Source organism: Pleurodeles waltl, chromosome 3_1, assembly GCF_031143425.1.
Source record: "Pleurodeles waltl isolate 20211129_DDA chromosome 3_1, aPleWal1.hap1.20221129, whole genome shotgun sequence".
NCBI classification, from domain to species: Eukaryota; Metazoa; Chordata; class Amphibia; order Caudata; family Salamandridae; genus Pleurodeles; species Pleurodeles waltl.
This window is the reverse complement of record NC_090440.1, coordinates 1,438,765,860-1,438,785,366: the sequence shown is the minus strand read 5'-3', so window position 1 is coordinate 1,438,785,366 and position 19,507 is coordinate 1,438,765,860. Positions and strand designations below refer to the sequence as shown.

The 19,507-nt window shown below is 45.0% G+C and overlaps 1 protein-coding gene across 9 annotated transcripts in view; it reads left to right on the top strand.

Annotated features, from left to right (window-relative positions):
- DIXDC1 (DIX domain containing 1) overlaps positions 1–19,507 on the top strand; it is a 523,962-nt gene that overhangs the window by 464,049 nt on the left and 40,406 nt on the right. For 7 of the 9 annotated variants that reach the window (XM_069224988.1, XM_069224993.1, XM_069224994.1 and 4 more), the window contains one exon: positions 8,132–8,293. The exons of the other annotated variants lie outside the window; for them this stretch is intronic. In XM_069224988.1, the coding sequence (XP_069081089.1) occupies positions 8,132–8,293 (162 nt within the window). The remainder of the gene's footprint in view (positions 1–8,131; positions 8,294–19,507) is intronic. 9 annotated transcript variants of the gene reach the window in all.

Sequence of the window (19,507 nt, the reverse complement as noted above, 5' to 3'; positions counted from 1 at the left end):
AACAGTGGAATTGCCAGTCTTCTTTCCACAGCCAGACTCTGTGGCAGAAAGAGCTCTTCATACCCTAGATCTCAAAAGAACACTTATGTACTATATAGACAGAACTAAATTTTTAGCAAAACATACCAACTTTTCGTTGCTTTCCAACAACCACATACAGGCAATCCTATATCAAAACAAGGTTTAGCAAGACGGATTGTTAGATGCATGCAGACATGCTATATCAAAGCAAAACAACAACTTTTGATTACTCCTAGAGCACATTCTGCAAGAAAGGAAGGTGCATCAATGGCATTTTTAGGAAACATACCAATGGTCGATATATGTAAAGCAGCCACATGGTCAACTCCCCATACATTGACAAAACACTACTGTGTTGATGTTTTCTCTCAGCAACAAGCCACTGTAGGCCAGGCTGTCTTAAGGACATTATTTCAAACAACTTCAATTCCTACAGGCTAGCTACTGCTTTTTGGGAGGACTCCCTGCTTTTTAGTCTATGCATAGCATGTGTATCTGCAGCTACACATGCCATCGAACGAAAAATGTCACTTACCCATCTGTTCGTGGCATGTAGTGCTGCAGATTCACATGCACCCCCCTCCTCCCCGGAAGCCTGTAGTCGTTTACATTTTTACATATGTACATACATTTACATTTGCCTGGACATCTCTTTGTATTTCTATAGTCTATCACTCCTTCATTCACCCTCTGCGGGAAAATAATCTAACAATGGAGTCGATGCCCATGCGCACTGGAACCGAGAGGAGGAGTCACTTGATCACGTGACTCCGAAAAGACTTCTTCGAAGTAAAACAACTTGTAAGAGTCCGTGCCCACCACTAGATGCTGGAAGAGCTATGCATAGCATGTGATTCTGCAGCACTACATGCCACGAACAGATGTACACTGGGTAAGTGAAATTTTCCATATATGCAGATTAAAAACCATCCATATCAAAAAGCATTCGGGTGACTACAGTGTAAAGATGTGAATGAGGTAGACTCCCCACCTGCTATACAAGGCAGACAACAAGGCCTGGTTGCCTTAGATTTTTTCACTTTGTACAATTATATAAGCCAGGAATACAAAAGTGTCTGCAACGTAGATCCTCATTTAGGCTCCATAGTAACACTGTGAATGTGCAATGCTTCAGCTGCAAGCTCTGAATAGTCCTACTGCTTTTTATGTTTCTGTACCTTGAAAGATTCTCAGAGCACTCTCTTCCAGCCAAAAACTGCATCACAAGAGTGTAGAATTTGGATTGGAATTAATTTGTGGGACAGAATGTTTATATTCAGTGGAACCATGCCTCTGATGAACATTGTGTCTTCTGAAAAGGTATTTCAAATTTGTTGCATCTAATGTAAAAGGACAGATATACATACCTCCTCCATAAACCATAACCCACAAGAATGACAACTTCAGTCAAAGTAACAGCATATTAGGCTGGTGACAAAATGTTTGAAACATAAGTAGAACTCTCAAAAGTGGCGAATTATTGACCTTCTGAGGTGGGTAGTACCTCCTACTTAGGCATTGTTTAACAATGCACTGCTCATACCATAATTCCAGTTGTAGCTCGCGGGAGGGAAAAGGCGCGGGCGGCGTGATTGGTGGTTTGGGGGGGGGGGGGGCGCACAAAAACAATTAAACACCCTTTTTCCAGCGCTGCTCAGCTCGGCCCCTCCATCCCAGCCTTCCCTGCAGCCAGTCCTGACGCTGCTCAAGGCAGCGTCAGGATTGGCTGGGAGCACCCAGCCAGGACGCTTCCAGGCAGACTGGGAGCCTGTGCAGACTCTCTCGAGCCCAGCAGCCATGTTGCTGGGCTGGAGAGAGCCCTGTGCGCATGGGTGTTTGGCCGGCCCAAGATGGCCAGCCAAACATACTTATGCTCAGCACTCTACCTTTGTCTATGTCAGGACAGTGGCTTGCCCACTTTTACAGAAACAACATAATAAGCTGGGTTTATTATGTTTTTTCTATAAAAGTTTTGCAGCTCCTGCTGGTGGCGGGGGGGGACGCTCCTGCTTAACTCCCAAAATACAAGCAATGGCTATGAAGAAAGTACTAACAATGCACACTATTGCATTGGTTTTGAATCACAGAAAAGCAACACTTAGGGCCTGATTACAACTTTTGAGGAGGGGTTAATCCGTCCCAAAAGTGACGGTAAAGTGACGGATTTACCACCAGCCGTATTACAAGTCCATTATATCGTATGGAACTCGTAATACGGCTGGTGGTATATCCGTCACATTTGGGACGGATTAACACCTCCTCCAAAGTTGTTATCAGGCCCTTAATTTGGTTTTTATTGCTATCTATGTTTTAGTCTTGCACTATATAGTGAAAGCACATAACACAGTGCAGAGCAGCCTAGCAGCAAATAGCAGCTACCAGGCCCTCAGATTTATTTATTTTTCTTAGAAAACGTAATAGGTGTTTGACATTCCTTGGAAGAGTAAGCAGGTGGAGGGAAGTGGGTGTGAGAATGGAAATTACATTAAAGTAAAGGCAGTTGGTGGGAGGGTGGGAAGTAAACGCACAGAAAGGAAGCAAAATCGTGGGCATTGTTAAAGCACACGAGGGTGAGAAAAACACAGGGGTGACAGGAGAAGCACACAAGGAAGAGAACATCAAATAACACAATGGACAGGCGGAGAGAAATAAACTGGTGGAAGAGAGCAACACAGAGCATAAGGTAGGAGAGAGCGAAAGCCCTTAATACAATAGAGAGCAGCCTGGCAGCAAAAAGCAGCCGCCATTCCCTCTCAATTTTGTTTAGGAAAAGTAATATGTATTTGACATGCCTCAGAAAAGTGAGCAGGTGGGGGAAGCAATGAGGCGTGGGCAGGAGAGTGGGAATTAAATTAAACTAAAGGCAGTTGGTGGGAGGGTGGAAAGGAAACGTACAAAATGGGAGCAATATGAAGGGCAGTGTTAAAGCACAAGAGAGGGAAAAAGTATAGGAGTGATGAGTGAAGCATACAAGAGCACAACAAAGAACATGGATGGGTGTGGAGACGCAGACAGGTGGGAGAGAGCAACACAGAGCAGCAAGCAAGAGAGAAGCACACCTGACAAACAGTTGGAAAACACATCCACTCTCATTGGGTTCTTAAGCAAAAAGAAAGAAAGTTCCTTAAAAGTGAACAGTGGAAGGATAAAAGCCCCAGACAATCAGCGAGATGGTAAAGGGGCTTTGTTCCAGGAGTGGGACAAACCCAAGATGCACAAGCTGGGCCAACGACATTCATTGAATAAGCAGCTGGAAGATGAGTGTCAATAAAGCCAACAATGGTAAGCAGTGGGCACGCTGTAAGCCCCTTAAGTCTGTGGTAAGCCTCAGTTGATATTTTGCAACCAGACAACTGTGCCGTCTTATAGGCTCAACCGAAAAATGGAAGTTGAGATACTGTAGTACATCTTTCAAGGTAGATGATATGCATCTGCCTCCGAAAAGTATGGTATAGGGTCAGTTATCTACTAATCTGTACCTTTTGTGTGCAAATTTAACTATGAACAGGCTGTCCTGCTTTTAGTGTTTAGATTTCTGTGATGTTTTTTCAGTATTTCCCAGACCATCTGAAATCATTGATTATCTGTGTTCTTGTTCAGCTGTCTAAGCCCACAATTAGATAGAAAACTTTATTTTCTGGTGTTTACAAAACATGTTTGGTTGCAGTGATTGTTATAGAGTGCATTCATAATTTAAAGCTGAAATAATGCAGGTTATGTAGTTTCTTCCCATTGGCAGTGTGGCCAATGGACTTATATTAGACTGAAGCGTAGAAAATCTGTGTATTGCGCTCTGATTCATATCTCATTTCCCTCTCACATCTCATTAACTTCTCACACTCACTCCACCAGGGCTCTAGTTTACAGGACTATTTATGTGTTGAAAAAGTAAGAATGCCATATTGAAATGTTTTAATAAACACATTCCCAGAGATAGTTATGGGTCATTCACCTACTCCTTACTGAAAACTATGACTTTATAGTGATGGTCAATCCTGCCAAAAGCATAGTATCTTGTGAAACCTCAAAAAGTTTGAATTATACCAGATTAATGTGTATACTGCATGCTAAAGCATCTGAGACTGGATGCTTTAAGCATGCTTGCTATTATATGTCTGATTACAATTAGGTGGTGCTGCTCCTGTATGGACATTCACAGCTGCCAAGGTTCACTATGACAAACATCTCACTTTGTCAGTTGTGACCTTTTAACAGGTAGCACATTGTATTAGGGCCTTGACATTTAGCTGTTAACATTGTAACTATGGCGTCAAAAAACTACAGTCACAAAGCACAGTTTGTTGCAAAGCCAAGATTAACTGAAGGTATCACAGATAACAATGGGACTCCTTGTAGCTAAAATATTTGTTGGCATGTGGAATGCCTTGTCACGTTTTCACCACTATCCTTTGTGCATGGTGACAGCGACCATGCAGCACCTGCAAGTACACGTTGCACTGAATGTTAAAAGCCTGGGGCATTTGGAAGTTGACCTGCTGTCAATACTGACTTGTTAGAAAAGTGGCATGATATATCAACAAGTTCTACTCATTCTGTGTCTGTGGGTAAATGTGATAGTACATATTGGCCAGAGTTCTTGTGAGCCAGCCATTCCACCAATAAGTGAAAGAATTAAACACTTCCAAAAGATCAGATATTATTTTAAAATTTGCACGTTCTCTGTGGTGTATAAAATAAATAGGTCTGACCTAAAGCATGCTTCTAAGCCATGCAAGTTTAATGGAAGCCACAAAACTGAGAGATACAAAAGGAAAAAGAAACAATAGTTTAGTGACTTCCTTAGATAACAATACTCAAACGGAATAATTTTAGACCAGCCTTTATTGCTGCTACCATGTATAACAAAGTTACATCGTGTTGGCCCCTCCAAGAATGACTCATCCTCTCTCACTTTCATTTCTTCGAATAACATTTTAGTTTGTGGTTGTACAGGTGTTTATCAGTATTTGGTATGTGTACACTGTGAGGGCTGTTTCCCTTTTATTGGGATTTTATCAGTTGTTATAAGATTAAACCTAAAACAGGATAGCCTAATTATGAAGGTCAGGTAGGCTAGGACCAGAGTCAGACTCCGCTTATCTGTATTGCTACAGCCACATTAGACCAATGCATCTTAGGATACCCAGTCAGTTTATAATGCTGCTCTGGACAGCATGAGTTTGCTTTTGGCACTAAAGAAATAAAGTGGAGTATGAATGTGCAAGAATATGTGTTCAGCACTCAAATGAGCTATTCCTAAGAAAAGCAATATGATTGATGAAGTTGTTTTAAACAAAAGTGTGACATCAAGACTACATGAAATAGATCGGGCATCATGAATGCATAAGAAGAAAGAGTGAGAGTTTCACTACCCAAAAAAAAATGATTATAAACAAAGAATTGTTCATTGGAGGGAGAGATAATTCCTGGAATACATGTTGTATGATGAAGAGAATACATAATTGTTACAAATTTCGATGTTAATTAAGTATGACTCCATGTTTGTGTTTGCTGACTGTGGGTGGGAATTTCTTCTACCTGATATGAATGCACAAACCTTTGCTCTAAGTGAACCGCATATGGAACGTTTTACATTTTTATTTTGGTCCCAGTAGCCACATTCATAATGCCAGTGATCTGGGAACTACTCAGTAAGGTAATGTTGTATTGTACTGTTTTGTAATTGTATTTAAACAGTGCATACTTCCCTTGATGAGGGGTGCTAGGAAGCTGCTGGTTTCAGTGCTTGCTGGATATTGTGATTAGTCTTTTCCTCACAAGGAAAGCATTTCATGCATTTACTCGAGTTTCTTTGTGGTGATTAATTTAATAATTGCTAGGTTTGATCATTAGTGGAGAGTTAATGTGAGCATATGTGAGTTCATGCTGATGGTTTGGTAGAATTCCTATGACCCATAGCGTGGTTATTTAGTGTAGAAGGTTGTACCAATCGTGGCTTCCTGTGTGAGTGCAACTGCTGTTAGCATAATAGGCTTAAGCAACTGCCTGTGGTGGCAGTGTGTATTTCAAGTTATAGGACAGAGCTTTTTACAATACTCGTGCATGGCAGGTGGCCTACTTGCTTCTCTGGGTAAATTGGCTGTTCGGTTTATCACACTCCGGTCCAGAGATATATCTCTGTGTGCAAGAGTGTAGCAGTGTGCATGCTTCAGTGTGCAGCAAAAGTGTGCAAGGAGTAGTGTGTCCTGTTGTTCCCTGGGCATAGCAGAATCCATCTTGATTCCTCTGTGTAGCCTTGTATTCAAAATGAAGTTGTGAAAGCCTGTCACACTAGCATAGCATATTGTAGGGTCTCCCTGAAGCTTCTGGAAAGCACCAGACTGAGGTGTGGGAGGGTGGAGACAGGAATTCCTTTAGAAATTCAGCAGCAACCTTTTGCTCCTAACATCACTGCCTTTAGTTTAGATGTGAGGTGTTAGAACTGGAAACAGTGGTCTTTTTCCTAATATAGGGCTGGTCTTTTCATCTGGGCCTGGCTTTTGTTCCCCTAACTGTGATACCATCATTAGGTGGATGGGTGTAAGTTTGTACAGTACACCCTCTTTTGTGCCAGTGCTTTTGGTTGCTCTGCGAGACAACGTTCCTGCCCCAAACCATTTCCTGTTGACACCAGGGTCATTCTTATCTGGAAGACAGTACACCACATTTTGTAACGGCATATAGCTAGTTCTGGGCTGCTACCTAGAATCAACAAACTACATCTGGAAAAACAATATTAAAAATCGCTGTATCTTCTCCTCATGGTTCCAGGACGTCATTGACCAGTGGAGCCCACTTCACACAGGGAGTGAGAGAAACATCTGTGATCCAGGGCTGGAATCCTCTGACTGCTAACATATCTGGGAGGCAGACATCACTCCAGAAGTCTGTAACTTGGTGCTTTGGATCTAGCTTGCAAGAGGGGACTGCTGATGCTGAAAGAGAGGCACTCAATACTATCCTGCAACAGAATATGCCTGAGGGGGAACCAGAAGGTGCAGCTTCCCGGACAGCCTTCCTGGATGATTTAAGGAGGTGGCCCAGCAGGAGACCACCTGGGGAGCAGGGGTTGAGCATGTCATCTTAGGCCCAGCCGGCTGTGGTGGTCATTGTGTGTTAGGCGCAGCAGAACTGCTCAGATTTGTTGGGAAACTAATCGCTGCTTATTATACTGTGCTTTTCCACTTCCAACAAGGACAAAAGCCCTCCACAGTGCTGTTGCAAAGGGTCTGCAGAGGGAGTATGGTCAATTGGAAGAAAGTACAGGAAGCATCTACAGTCATGCCCATAAACGCAATCCCTGCAGGACTCTATCCATTTATCCTGGTATCACAGATGTGCTCTGTCTAGGGATGCCAGCTGATGGGAAGAAGAGAAAGATCATAACACACAAGAGAGAGATTGAACATTTAAGGGACTGACCAGAGATTTAACAAATGCGAGGGTAACAGCTGACACCCTTGCAACCCAAGAGTGATTAGTACTAGTCTGTTTATACCCCATTGATCCTAGTAAAGCCCAAAGAAGTAAAGTGGTTGGTGATGCCACGTTTTAAAAATATGATTATTTTCTTATTGTAGATATTATTAGGTAGCATTTGTGCATTGTGTTGTTGTGAGAATAAAGCACTTGCCTATTTGACAAGGCCAAGCACTGGTGAGTTCTTAGTCTCTAACCCACTCAACCTTCCTTAGTAAACCTTGAACTGCTCACCCATGCCTACCTTGAGAGTCAAATGCTATAGCGGTGTACATAGCATTTAGTTTGCAGAGCTGTAGTAGGCCTGTACCCAGACATCATTGGTAAACAGCCCTAAACCCCATGGTTAAGGCGCAGAAACCAGGCATTGGGTCTGACAACTGCTCATATAAAAATGTCTCTAGAGGCAGTGGATAGTGCTAATGTATTTAGGCTTCAGTTGCACTTGCTATTGAAAGTTATTTTTTATTATAGAAGTTAGATTTAATGCTTCATTCAAATTATGTTTTTGGTCAAGTTCTTCCAGTGACCAAACAGCGACTAATAACATGACAAATGATACAGAAAGAATATTTGTGAACTGCCACTCAATGGAGTAGGCTAACAGTGCAATTGTCTTTATGCTTTGTAGGTTAATGACCTGCAGTTGGTACGGGATGCCCTCCGCAGCCTTCGCAACGGATTTAGTGGCCACGACCCACAGCATCACACCATTGATAGCCTAGAGCAAGGCATCTCCAGTTTAATGGAGAGGCTGCATACAATCGAGGTGCAGAGAAGGCAAGACAAACGGGTGAGTGGGATAGGAGCCAAGAGTCGGATAGGAACCAGTGATCTTCCAGAGGCACCTAGAGAGTAATTTTATTTTGTCTCAGAATACCCAGACAAAGTCATTATTTGACTGTACCAATTCAGAAGTACCAGTTAATAGACTAAATACTCCAATTCATGTTTTATATTTCCCAGTTCATGGTCTAAATATCCAGTTTGTAGTTTAATGTTCTAATTCAGACTTGTAACGCACCAATTTAGAGTTCACATATACGATTTCCTGAATTTAATGCATAGATGTAGGGCCTCAATGCACCAATTAAAGGTTTGCATGCACCAGTACAAAGTTTAAATGCACCAAATTGCTATCAGAGCTTGACACATTGATGTTAAAGTGCCACTTCTGGGCTGAATCTGGCTAGTAGGTGGGGTTGGAGCATGGATGCAACAATTTCATAGACTACGTGATGTAATGAGTTGCTCTGTGCTTTTAACGGCACACATAGTTGGTGTCTATAGTCATTAGGCAAAAGCTGTTTTGAGCTATTAAATCATGTAAAGTGAGTGAAGCTGCCTACAGCCTAGTCTCATTGTGTGGATCTGTTTGTTTCTGCACTTATGGTCTATGGGGTCCAGTTAAGGACTGTAATCTCCTAGTCTAAATACCACACCTAAAACCCAAACCAGTTAGTAGTTCCCATGTCTTTTTTGCTAATGAATTAAAGTGTGATTAATGCATCAAGTATTCAAGGAGTAAAATGTGCAACACGTGTGTACCAACTCAAAAAGTGGGGTGCATGTTGAATGATCATCAAATCATATCATGCACATATAATCCTTTTGTAAATACCTGAAACATTAGTACTTTGAAGTTGTACTCTAAATGTACAGTGCCAGCCCGTGCTCTTCTCATACCACAGCTGTGGTTGTACCCACTTATGCACACCCAATGAAAATATGTTTTTCTGATTAAGATTCCTAGTTGCTAATTCCTCACCTTTTGAATATTCCCAAGGCATCAGACTGGATCCAGAAGCTTTTCAGCAGTACTTCTGCAGGCCAGAAGGTGGCGTGTTGCGCCTTGCGCCTCTGCACTAACACTTTCACTCTGTAAATTATATGCAGGGCCTACACTGGTGCCACTTCCATACACTGACATTAGTTCCTTTCTTTCCGCTACACCAGATGTGGATCTGGAGCTCCCTCTCACCTCTCTGAGACAATAATGACAGTGCCTTAAGTAAGTAGGTTTATGGGCAGCAAAGGCGGTGGCTAAATACTCTGCTGCAACCAAGGCGCTGAGAAGCTGCATTACTGGAATTCAACTGGCTGGTTGGTTTCTCTCTATAAGTATTTCCTTGGTTGCAGCAGAGTATTTAGCCACCGCCTTTGCTGCCCATAAACTTACTTACTTAAGGCACTGTCATTATTGTCCTGAAGAGGCTGGATTTGTTAAGGCCGAAACCCGTCGACTATAACTTGACTGCAATGTTTAAGGAGTGACTGTTGGAATTCCTGAAGTGTTGGATTTAATAAACGGTGGACTGTATCGGACATTTATTCCAGTGTTTGGTTTCCCTCACTGGGGCTAGATACTTTCCTTGGACTATTGTCACTACCTTTTTTTGTGACTGCTTGCCTTTGGATGGCTAAGCAGCCTATTTTTATGTTCTACGGTGCCCTAATGGAATTGTTGTTGGATTATTTTATGCGTAAGATTTGTATATAATTAGTTTTGTTATATAAGTTTTTTTGTTATATTTGTGAATAGGCTTTTTAGGTTTATAGGTAATTTGTTGGCAATTTGATTGAATTGATTTAATTGTAATAAAGAAATTATGTTTCAGTGAAAAATTGATTTTTTTGCTTAGATATTTGTCTTTATATTTATCCCTGTTGGATATCTTGATTGCTGTATTGTTATTGTCCCTAATCCAGTGGGGTAATAGGGGCTCCCCCTTTGTTTGCGTGCTTTCTATTCTCAAGTCCTCAGGTAAGCATAAGACATATAAGAAGTCAAAGCAGGATTCCGCTCTCTCGTGCCACTCGCATTTGCCTAGGGAAGTGCTATAGAAGTGACACCCTTCTCAGTCTTGCTCCTAAAATCGGCTGATTTTTGGGACTTCTCTTGTAGCTCTTTATTACAAAACCATAGTTTATGTAACCTTCAGCTACGCCTCATCAGATCGAAGATCTCCGCACAAGCAAGCGCCAGCTGTTTCATGTTTGCCGTCTCCCATTGGAGCTCCTTCAGGATCCAAGGAGCCGAGAGGCCTCCCACCTGGAATGCTGCCAGCAGGTTCGAACTCAGTGTCAGCCGGTCCTTCTGCATTTTTCCTGCCTCCGACAATGCTGCCGTCGCCAGGATCCAGACCGGTCCCAGGCACATCAGTGTTGATGCCGACTTCCCCACCAGAAGACGTGAATCCAATTGTTCTCGTTGGGACTGAATTGATGCCGGTCCAACCTTGACCAACTTTGCTCCGTGCTCTTTCCGATTTGCCACCTCCCCTACTTAACACAGACTCGACAACACTCTTTGCATTCCCTTTTTGGGACTGACTCAGATAATGACTGTGAGCGGGTGATGAGTTCGATCAGCCCTACCAAAATGACAACTGGTAGGCTAACTTATAGGAGGCTAGTATCCTCAATACCTCCCTAAAGATGGGTCGTTTCTCTCCCCCCTGGACCAGCAGGAGAAGAATCTACCTCCTATGCCACGGTGATGTGTTGGGCAGCCAGAGTTCTTGAGCTTCAGCTCTCCTCCATGGAGATTAAAACTAATGCCCTGATAGAACTCGTACAATTGGGGGAAACATTCACTGAACCCCTTCTTACCTTCAACAAGGTGCTGACAAATGCCATACTGGGGGCCCAGGCCAAACCTTGCTCTGGACCCACAAACAATAGACAAATTGCCAGATGCAGTCATCTGACTCCTGGCAACCTGGCTTTTCCTTCACAGCACCTCTTGCCTGAAAGCCTAAAGGTGCAGGCTTCCACCAACTGCTATCACCCCAGCACATTTACAACCACTACCCCTGATAGGGAATCTAAGTGAGTGAAAACATTCAGCAAATGTGTCTTTGCTTCTACCAGCTTGGCCTTTCCATCTGCTAACACCAGCTGTTTGTTGGGACACTACTCTCCGGCCCTTTGGGTTCATGCCACATGTTCTCCCTGATATACCCAAAGACCTTCGCCCTGTATTCACTCAGGAAATTCAAGGTGGTTGTAATGCTACCATGTTCACGATTCAGTGTGGCTTGGACACCACCAATTCCACTTGGCCAAGGCTTCCCATACCAACAACCTATCCAACTCCTATGGAGAACCATGCAGTTTTGTGGTGGAGGCAGTGGTGCCCAGTACCCAGCAACCAAGGTCAACATGTTGCCTAGCCTACCTCACCCCCTGTGGCCCCACCTGCCAACCCTCTTTAGTGTGCCCTTGCAGGAAAACAGCTACCTGGTGGAAGGCAGAATCCATCGGTTCTTACAGGGGTGGCACGTGATCACGTCAAACAGGTGGGTCTGACAGATTGTTCACAAGGGATACGCCTAACCTCTTCTCTCTTCTCCATCAGTTCCACCGTCCCCCTCAGTAAGTGGCTTCTAATCATCTCTTCATTTTGCAGCAGAATTTTCAAGCCCCTTTGACCAAAGGGGCTGTTGAGCAAGTTCCAGAAGTAGGAGGTGGTTGGTATTCCTGCTAACTTTCTGGTGCCCACGAATGTGTAGGTCTTCAGCATATTCTAGATCCAAGCCCTCTCAGCGCCTTCCTCTGGAAAGAGAGATTCAAAATGCTAACCCTGGCCCAGGTCATGTCTACCCTTACCCTGGAGACTGCATGGTAGCGTTTGTCCTGAAGGACACCAATTTCCATATTGCAGACTGTTCGGTGTTACTTTTGGTTTGTCATTGGACAGGAGCATTTTCAGTTCACTGTGCTCTACGTTGGTGTCACCGGCGCCCCTCAGGTGTTCACAAAACTGATGGTGATGGTGGTAGTAGCACACCTTCAGTGGTCAGGGGTGCCAGTTTTATCCTAGCTCAATGGCTGTCCATGCTTGCTCCATGTAATCATCAACCACCTCCAGACTATGGCGAACCTTCTGTTATCTTTGGGGTTCACTAGCATCATGCCAAAATTGCACCAGACTCTTTGTCAGATGCTCTCATTCATCTGAGCCATTCTGGATACAGTTCATTTTTGTGTCTTTTTCCCAGTAATGTGTCCAGGACATTCATGCTATGATCTCGAACTTTAAGGCTCTGTTCTGAATTTCAGTGAGGTCGACTCTGAGGCTGCTGAGACTGATTGGCTCCTGCATCTTGCTGGTTGAGAATGACAGGTGACATATGTACGGACTCTGCAGCGGGAGAAGTCCCAGTGGGTACAACATTAAGGGATCCTCTCTCTGACCACATTCAGATTTCAGAGGACACTGCAAGAAGTCTACAGTGGTAGTTATTGAACCACAATTGGTTCAGTGGCGGACCCGTCTTTTTACTCACCCTGAGCTGACAATGCTAACTGATGCATCATTTCTGGGTTGGGATGGCCACATGTGAGAGATGAGAATCGGAGACCTCTGGTCTCAAAAGGAGTCTTGGCTCCAAATCAACCTTCTGGAGAGGAGGGCCATTCACTTGGTGTTGAATGCGTTCCTGCCATTCATCAAGAGGAGGCTGAGAAGGGTGCTAACGAGGAACACCACCACTACAACAGCAACAACAAAGAAGACAGGGTGGGCACCCTTTGCCATGAAGCCTTGAACCTCTGGAAATGGTTGAACCACCAAGGGATTTCCTGGTGTTTAACCACAAGCAGGATCATTGAATGCTAGGACAGATGAGCTCAGCTGTAACACCTCGGGATAATGAATGGCAGCTACACCCAGAGGTGGCAAAGTTCTTTACACCACTTTAAAAAATGTGCAGTGTCAGTACGTCTGCATGTTGGAGTTTCCAAGCTGTCTTTCACGCTGAGGCATGTTCCTCCTCTAGTGGAACTCAGGACTCCTGTGTGCCTTTCTGCCAATATTAGTCCTGCCCTGAGTTCTCAAGAAGATCAGGACCGACCGGACCCAAGTCATCCTTGTGGCTCTGGATTAGGCAGTGAGAGATTGTTATCCAGAACGCTTGGGCTTGGGCAAATGTCCTTCAAGCAGGCTGCCTCTCCCAGAGGACCTTCAGCAACAGGGCAGGGTTTTTCACCCAGGTCTTGGCAATCTTCACCTTAATGCTTGGAGCTTGTGCAGTAACAACTGAACACCTCCAGCCTTCCTCCGGAGCTGTCCTTTACGGTACCTTACTATCAAGACTGTGTTCCTCCTTGCCATCACCTCTGGACCGCTTGTGAGTGAGCTTCAAGCGCTTTCTTTCAATCCACCAAACACTTCCTTCTTCTCAGACAAATTGGTTCTGTGGACACAGGAATCCTTTCTGTCGAAAGCTGTGAAGCCGTTCCAAGTCAGTCAAACCATTACCCAGCCTGTGTTGTATGCTCCACCTAGGCCGTCTGAGAAGGAGGAGAAACTTCATTGCTTGGACCCCAAGAGAGTGTTGAGCTTCTACATAGATAGTACGAAAAACCACTGGGTGGATGATCAGCTCTTTGTGGGATTCGCTGGATCGTGCTCTGAATTAGGATCTGCCCTGCATTGGACAAAAAGCAGCCTCTGGAAGGACTGAGTTTTTATTCCACCAGGGTCAAAGCTGTTACCACTTCGTTGGTATGCTAGACATTTGCCAGGGGGGCAAGATGAAGCATTATTGTCTGGAGGCCCTCTTGGTACTGCAGGTCTTTCTGTTTTTAATCAATTCACATAGGCACTTCCGAAAACCTATTACTTTGGCATCTATTCAGAAATTGAGAGATCTGCAGCTAGGAGTCTTTATCAGAAAAGCAAGTTACCTACCTTTGGTAAAACTCTTTCTGGTAGAGACTAGTCGCAGATTTCGCACTGATCCTCATTCTGTGAATGGACCAGCCATTTGATAAAATCCAAAGTTTAGAAATGTGCACATTGTCTACCTATTTGCTTTTGGGTTCCGCATCTGGTGCCTTTGACAACCTTGAAAGCAACTGATCTGAGTTTGTGGGAGTGGTGCCTATACAGGCCCCATACATCATTTGTAGAAGGCATTGTTGTTAGTACAGAACTGAAAGGAACCACTTTCCAGTGCACAAAAGTACTGCTGCAAGGTTTCTGGATCCAGTCTGGCCCCTTGAGAATATTAAGAAAGGTGAGGAATCAGCAGCTACATAGAGCTTCTACCACAAAGAGCATTACTGAAGATAAGTAACCTGTTTATCTATAGCACACGTGTAGAGCATCCCACCCAACAATTTACTTTAAACATGAATACAGAAGGTATTTCGGTGAAATACTATGCATGCATTGTTTTATAACCGTGCTCAGAAGAGCAAAGTATAGTGTTGGGCTCTTTCTTAACAATGCTAAGATCAGATAATACATCTGTTGAGGTCCAGCTCCGTAACACACAGATACACAGCATGTTTCAGTCTTGACGGTAGCAGAGGAACTCAAAACATATGTATATATTAAGAACTACATACACACACAACAGACACAAAAATACTCATTTTGACAGCCCTGCAAGGGTAACCCCCATCACCTACTTGTGCTCTGTCTCCAACATCCTGCTTGTAGACCCTGCCTGTAAAGAAATGGCTTCCTGTTGCAGTTACCCCCCACTTTTTGCCTGATACTGATGCTGACTTGACTGAGAAGTGTGCTGGGACCCTGCTAACCAGGCCCCAGCACCAGTGTTCCTTCACCTAAAATGTACCATTGAATCCACAATTGGCACACCCTGGCATTCAGAGAAGTCCCTTGTAACTGGTACTTCTAGTACCAAGGGCCCTGATGCCAAGAAAGGTCTCTAAGGGTTGCAGCATGTCTTATGCCACCCTAGAGACCCCTCACTCAGCACAGACACACTGCTTACAAGCCTGTGTGTGCTAGTGAGAACAAAATGAGTAAGTCGACATGGCACTCCCCTCAGGGTGCCATGCCAGCCTCTCACTGCCTATGCAGTATAGGTAAGACACCCCTCTAGCAGGCCTTACAGCCCTAAGGCAGGGTGCACTATACCATAGGTGAGGGTACCAGTGCATGAGCACTGTGCCCCTACAGTGTCTAAACAAAACCTTAGACATTGTAAGTGCAGGGTAGCCATAAGAGTATATGGTCTGGGAGTCTGTTTTACACGAACTCCTCAGCACCATAATGGCTACACTGAAAACTGGGAAGTTTGGTATCAAACTTCTCAGCACAATAAATGCACACTAATGCCAGTGTACATTTTATTGCAAAACACACCCCAGAGGGCACCTTAGAGGTGCCCCCTGAACCTTAACCGACTGTCTGTGTAGGCTGACTAGTTCCAGCAGCCTGCCACACCAGAGACATGTTGCTGGCCCCATGGGGAGAGTGCCTTTGTCACTCTGAGGCCAGTAACAAAGCCTGCACTGGGTGGAGATGCTAACACCTCCCCCAGGCAGGAGCTGTAACACCTGGCGGTGAGCCTCAAAGGCTCACCCCTTTGTCACAACCCAGCAGGGCACTCCAGCTTAGTGGAGTTGCCCGCCCCCTCCGGCCACGGCCCCCACTTTTGGCGGCAAGGCTGGAGGGAACAAAGAAAGCTACAAGGAGGAGTCACTGGCCAGTCAGGACAGCCCCTAAGGTGTCCTGAGCTGAAGTGACTCTTACTTTTAGAAATCCTCCATCTTGCAGATGGAGGATTCCCCCAATAGGGTTAGGATTGTGACCCCCTCCCCTTGGGAGGAGGCACAAAGAGGGTGTACCCACCCTCAGGGCTAGTAGCCATTGGCTACTAACCCCCCAGACCTAAACATGCCCTTAAATTTAGTATTTAAGGGCTACCCTGAACCCTAGAAAATTAGATTCCTGCAACTACAAGAAGAAGGACTGCCTAGCTGAAAACCCCTGCAGAGGAAGACCAGAAGACGACAACTGCCTTGGCTCCAGAAACTCACCGGCCTGTCTCCTGCCTTCCAAAGATCCTGCTCCAGCGACGCCTTCCGAAGGGACCAGCGACCTCGACATCCTCTGAGGACTGCCCCTGCTTCGAAAAGACAAGAAACTCCCGAGGACAGCGGACCTGCTCCAAGAAAGGCTGCAACTTTGTTTCCAGCAGCTTTAAAGAACCCTGCAAGCTCCCCGCAAGAAGCGTGAGACTTGCAACACTGCACCCGGCGACCCCGACTCGGCTGGTGGCGATCCAACACCTCAGGAGGGACCCCAGGACTACTCTGATACTGTGAGTACCAAAACCTGTCCCCCCTGAGCCCCCACAGCGCCGCCTGCAGAGGGAATCCCGAGGCTTCCCCTGACCGCGACTCTTTGAACCTAAAGTCCCGACGCCTGGGAGAGACCCTGCACCCGCAGCCCCCAGGACCTGAAGGACCGGACTTTCACTGGAGAAGTGACCCCCAGGAGTCCCTCTCCCTTGCCCAAGTGGAGGTTTCCCCGAGGAATCCCCCCCTTGCCTGCCTGCAGCGCTGAAGAGATCCCGAGATCTCTCATAGACTAACATTGCGAACCCGACGCTTGTTTCTACACTGCACCCGGCCGCCCCCGCGCTGCTGAGGGTGAAATTTCTGTGTGGACTTGTGTCCCCCCCGGTGCCCTACAAAACCCCCCTGGTCTGCCCTCCGAAGACGCGGGTACTTACCTGCAAGCAGACCGGAACCGGGGCACCCCCTTCTCTCCATTCTAGCCTATGTGTTTTGGGCACCACTTTGAACTCTGCACCTGACCGGCCCTGAGCTGCTGGTGTGGTGACTTTGGGGTTGCTCTGAACCCCCAACGGTGGGCTACCTTGGACCAAGAACTGAACCCTGTAAGTGTCTTACTTACCTGGTAAAACTAATCAAAACTTACCTCCCCTAGGAACTGTGAAAATTGCACTAAGTGTCCACTTTTAAAACAGCTATTTGTCAATAACTTGAAAAGTATACATGCAATTTTGATGATTTGAAGTTCCTAAAGTACTTACCTGCAATACCTTTCGAATGAGATATTACATGTAGAATTTGAACCTGTGGTTCTTAAAATAAACTAAGAAAAGATATTTTTCTATATAAAAACCTATTGGCTGGATTTGTCTCTGAGTGTGTGTACCTCATTTATTGTCTATGTGTATGTACAACAAATGCTTAACACTACTCCTTGGATAAGCCTACTGCTCGACCACACTACCACAAAATAGAGCATTAGTATTATCTATTTTTACCACTATTTTACCTCTAAGGGGAACCCTTGGACTCTGTGCATGCTATTCCTTACTTTGAAATAGCACATACAGAGCCAACTTCCTACATTGGTGGATCAGCGGTGGGGTACAAGACTTTGCATTTGCTGGACTACTCAGCCAATACCTGATCACACGACAAATTCCAAAATTGTCATTAGAAATTGATTTTTGCAATTTGAAAAGTTTTCTAAATTCTTAAAAGACCTGCTAGGGCCTTGTGTTAGATCCTGTTTAGCATTTCTTTTAGAGTTTAAAAGTTTGTAAAAGTTTGAATTAGATTCTAGAACCAGTTGTAGATTCTTAAAAAGTATTCCAACTTTTAGAAGCAAAATGTCTAGCACAGATGTGAATGTGGTGAAACTCGACACCACACCTTACCTCCATCTACAGATGAGAGAGCTAAGGTCACTCTGTAAACTAAAGAAAATAGCAATGGGCCCCAAACCTACCAAAGTACAGCTCCAGGAGCTTTTGGCAGAGTTTGAAAAGGCCAACCCCTCTGAGGATGGCAACTCAGAGGATGAAGATAGTGACTTGGAGGGAAATTCCCCCCCTCCAGTCCTACTTAGGGAGAGCAGGGCTTCTCAAGCCCTGACTCCACAAATAATAGTCAGAGATGCTGGTTCCCTCACAGGAGGGACCAACAACTCTGAAATCACTGAGGATAACTCCAGTGAAGAGGACATCCAGTTAGCCAGGATGGCCAAAAGATTGGCTTTGGAAAGACAGATCCTAGCCATAGAGAGGGAAAGACAAGAGATGGGCCTAGGACCCATCAATGGTGGCAGCAACTTAAATAGGGTCAGAGATTCTCCTGACATCCTAAAAATCCCCAAAGGGATTGTAACAAAATATGAAGATGGTGATGACATCACCAAATGGTTCACAGCTTTTGAGAGGGCTTGTGTAACCAGAAAAGTGAACAGATCTCACTGGGGTGCCCTCCTTTGGGAAATGTTCACTGGAAAGTGTAGGGATAGACTCCTCACACTCTCTGGAAAAGATGCAGAATCTTATGACCTCATGAAGGGTACCCTGATTGAGGGCTTTGGATTCTCCACTGAGGAGTATAGAATTAGATTCAGGGGGGCTCAAAAATCCTCGAGCCAGACCTGGGTTGATTTTGTAGACTACTCAGTAAAAACACTAGATGGTTGGTTAACTGGAAATGAAGTGTGTGACTATGTTGGGCTTTATAATTTGTTTATGAAAGAACACATTTTAAGTAACTGCTTCAATGAAAAGTTGCATCAGTATCTGGTAGACCTAGGTCCAATTTCTCCCCAAGAATTGGGAAAGAAGGCAGACCACTGGGTCAAGACTAGGGTAACCAAAACTTCCACTGGGGGTGACCAAAAGAAAGGGGTTACAAAAACTCCCCAGGAGAAAGTGGGTGACACTAGAAACAAAGAAAAAGAGTCCTCTGTAGGCCCCCAAAAACCAGAACAGGTGGGTGGGCCCCAAGACACAACCCAAAACAAAGGTGGGTACCAGGGTAAGAACTGGGATGCCACTAAGGCATGGTGCCACAACTGTAAACAGTCTGGGCACCACACCAAGGACACTTCTTGTCCCAAAAACAAACCCCAGAACAAAATTCCAGGGGTAACCAGTGTAGCCATGGGAGATGACTCCTCAGATGAGGAGGTCTTCCTAGCCTTCAACTGGAAACAGGGCCCAACAGGTGAGTTGGAGATTCCAGAGGGAAGTAGACACTTCCACCACCTACTGGTGAATGGAATCCCAACCACTGCCCTGAGAGACACTTGTGCCAGTCACACTATTGTGCATGACAGGCTGGTGCTCTCAAACCAGTACATCCCAGGTGAGACTGCCAGGGTAAGAGTTAGCCTAGACAGGGTCACTAAGAGGCCTGTGGCTTTAGTGCCCATAGAAGTGGGTGGCACTCTTAGCTGGAGAAGGGT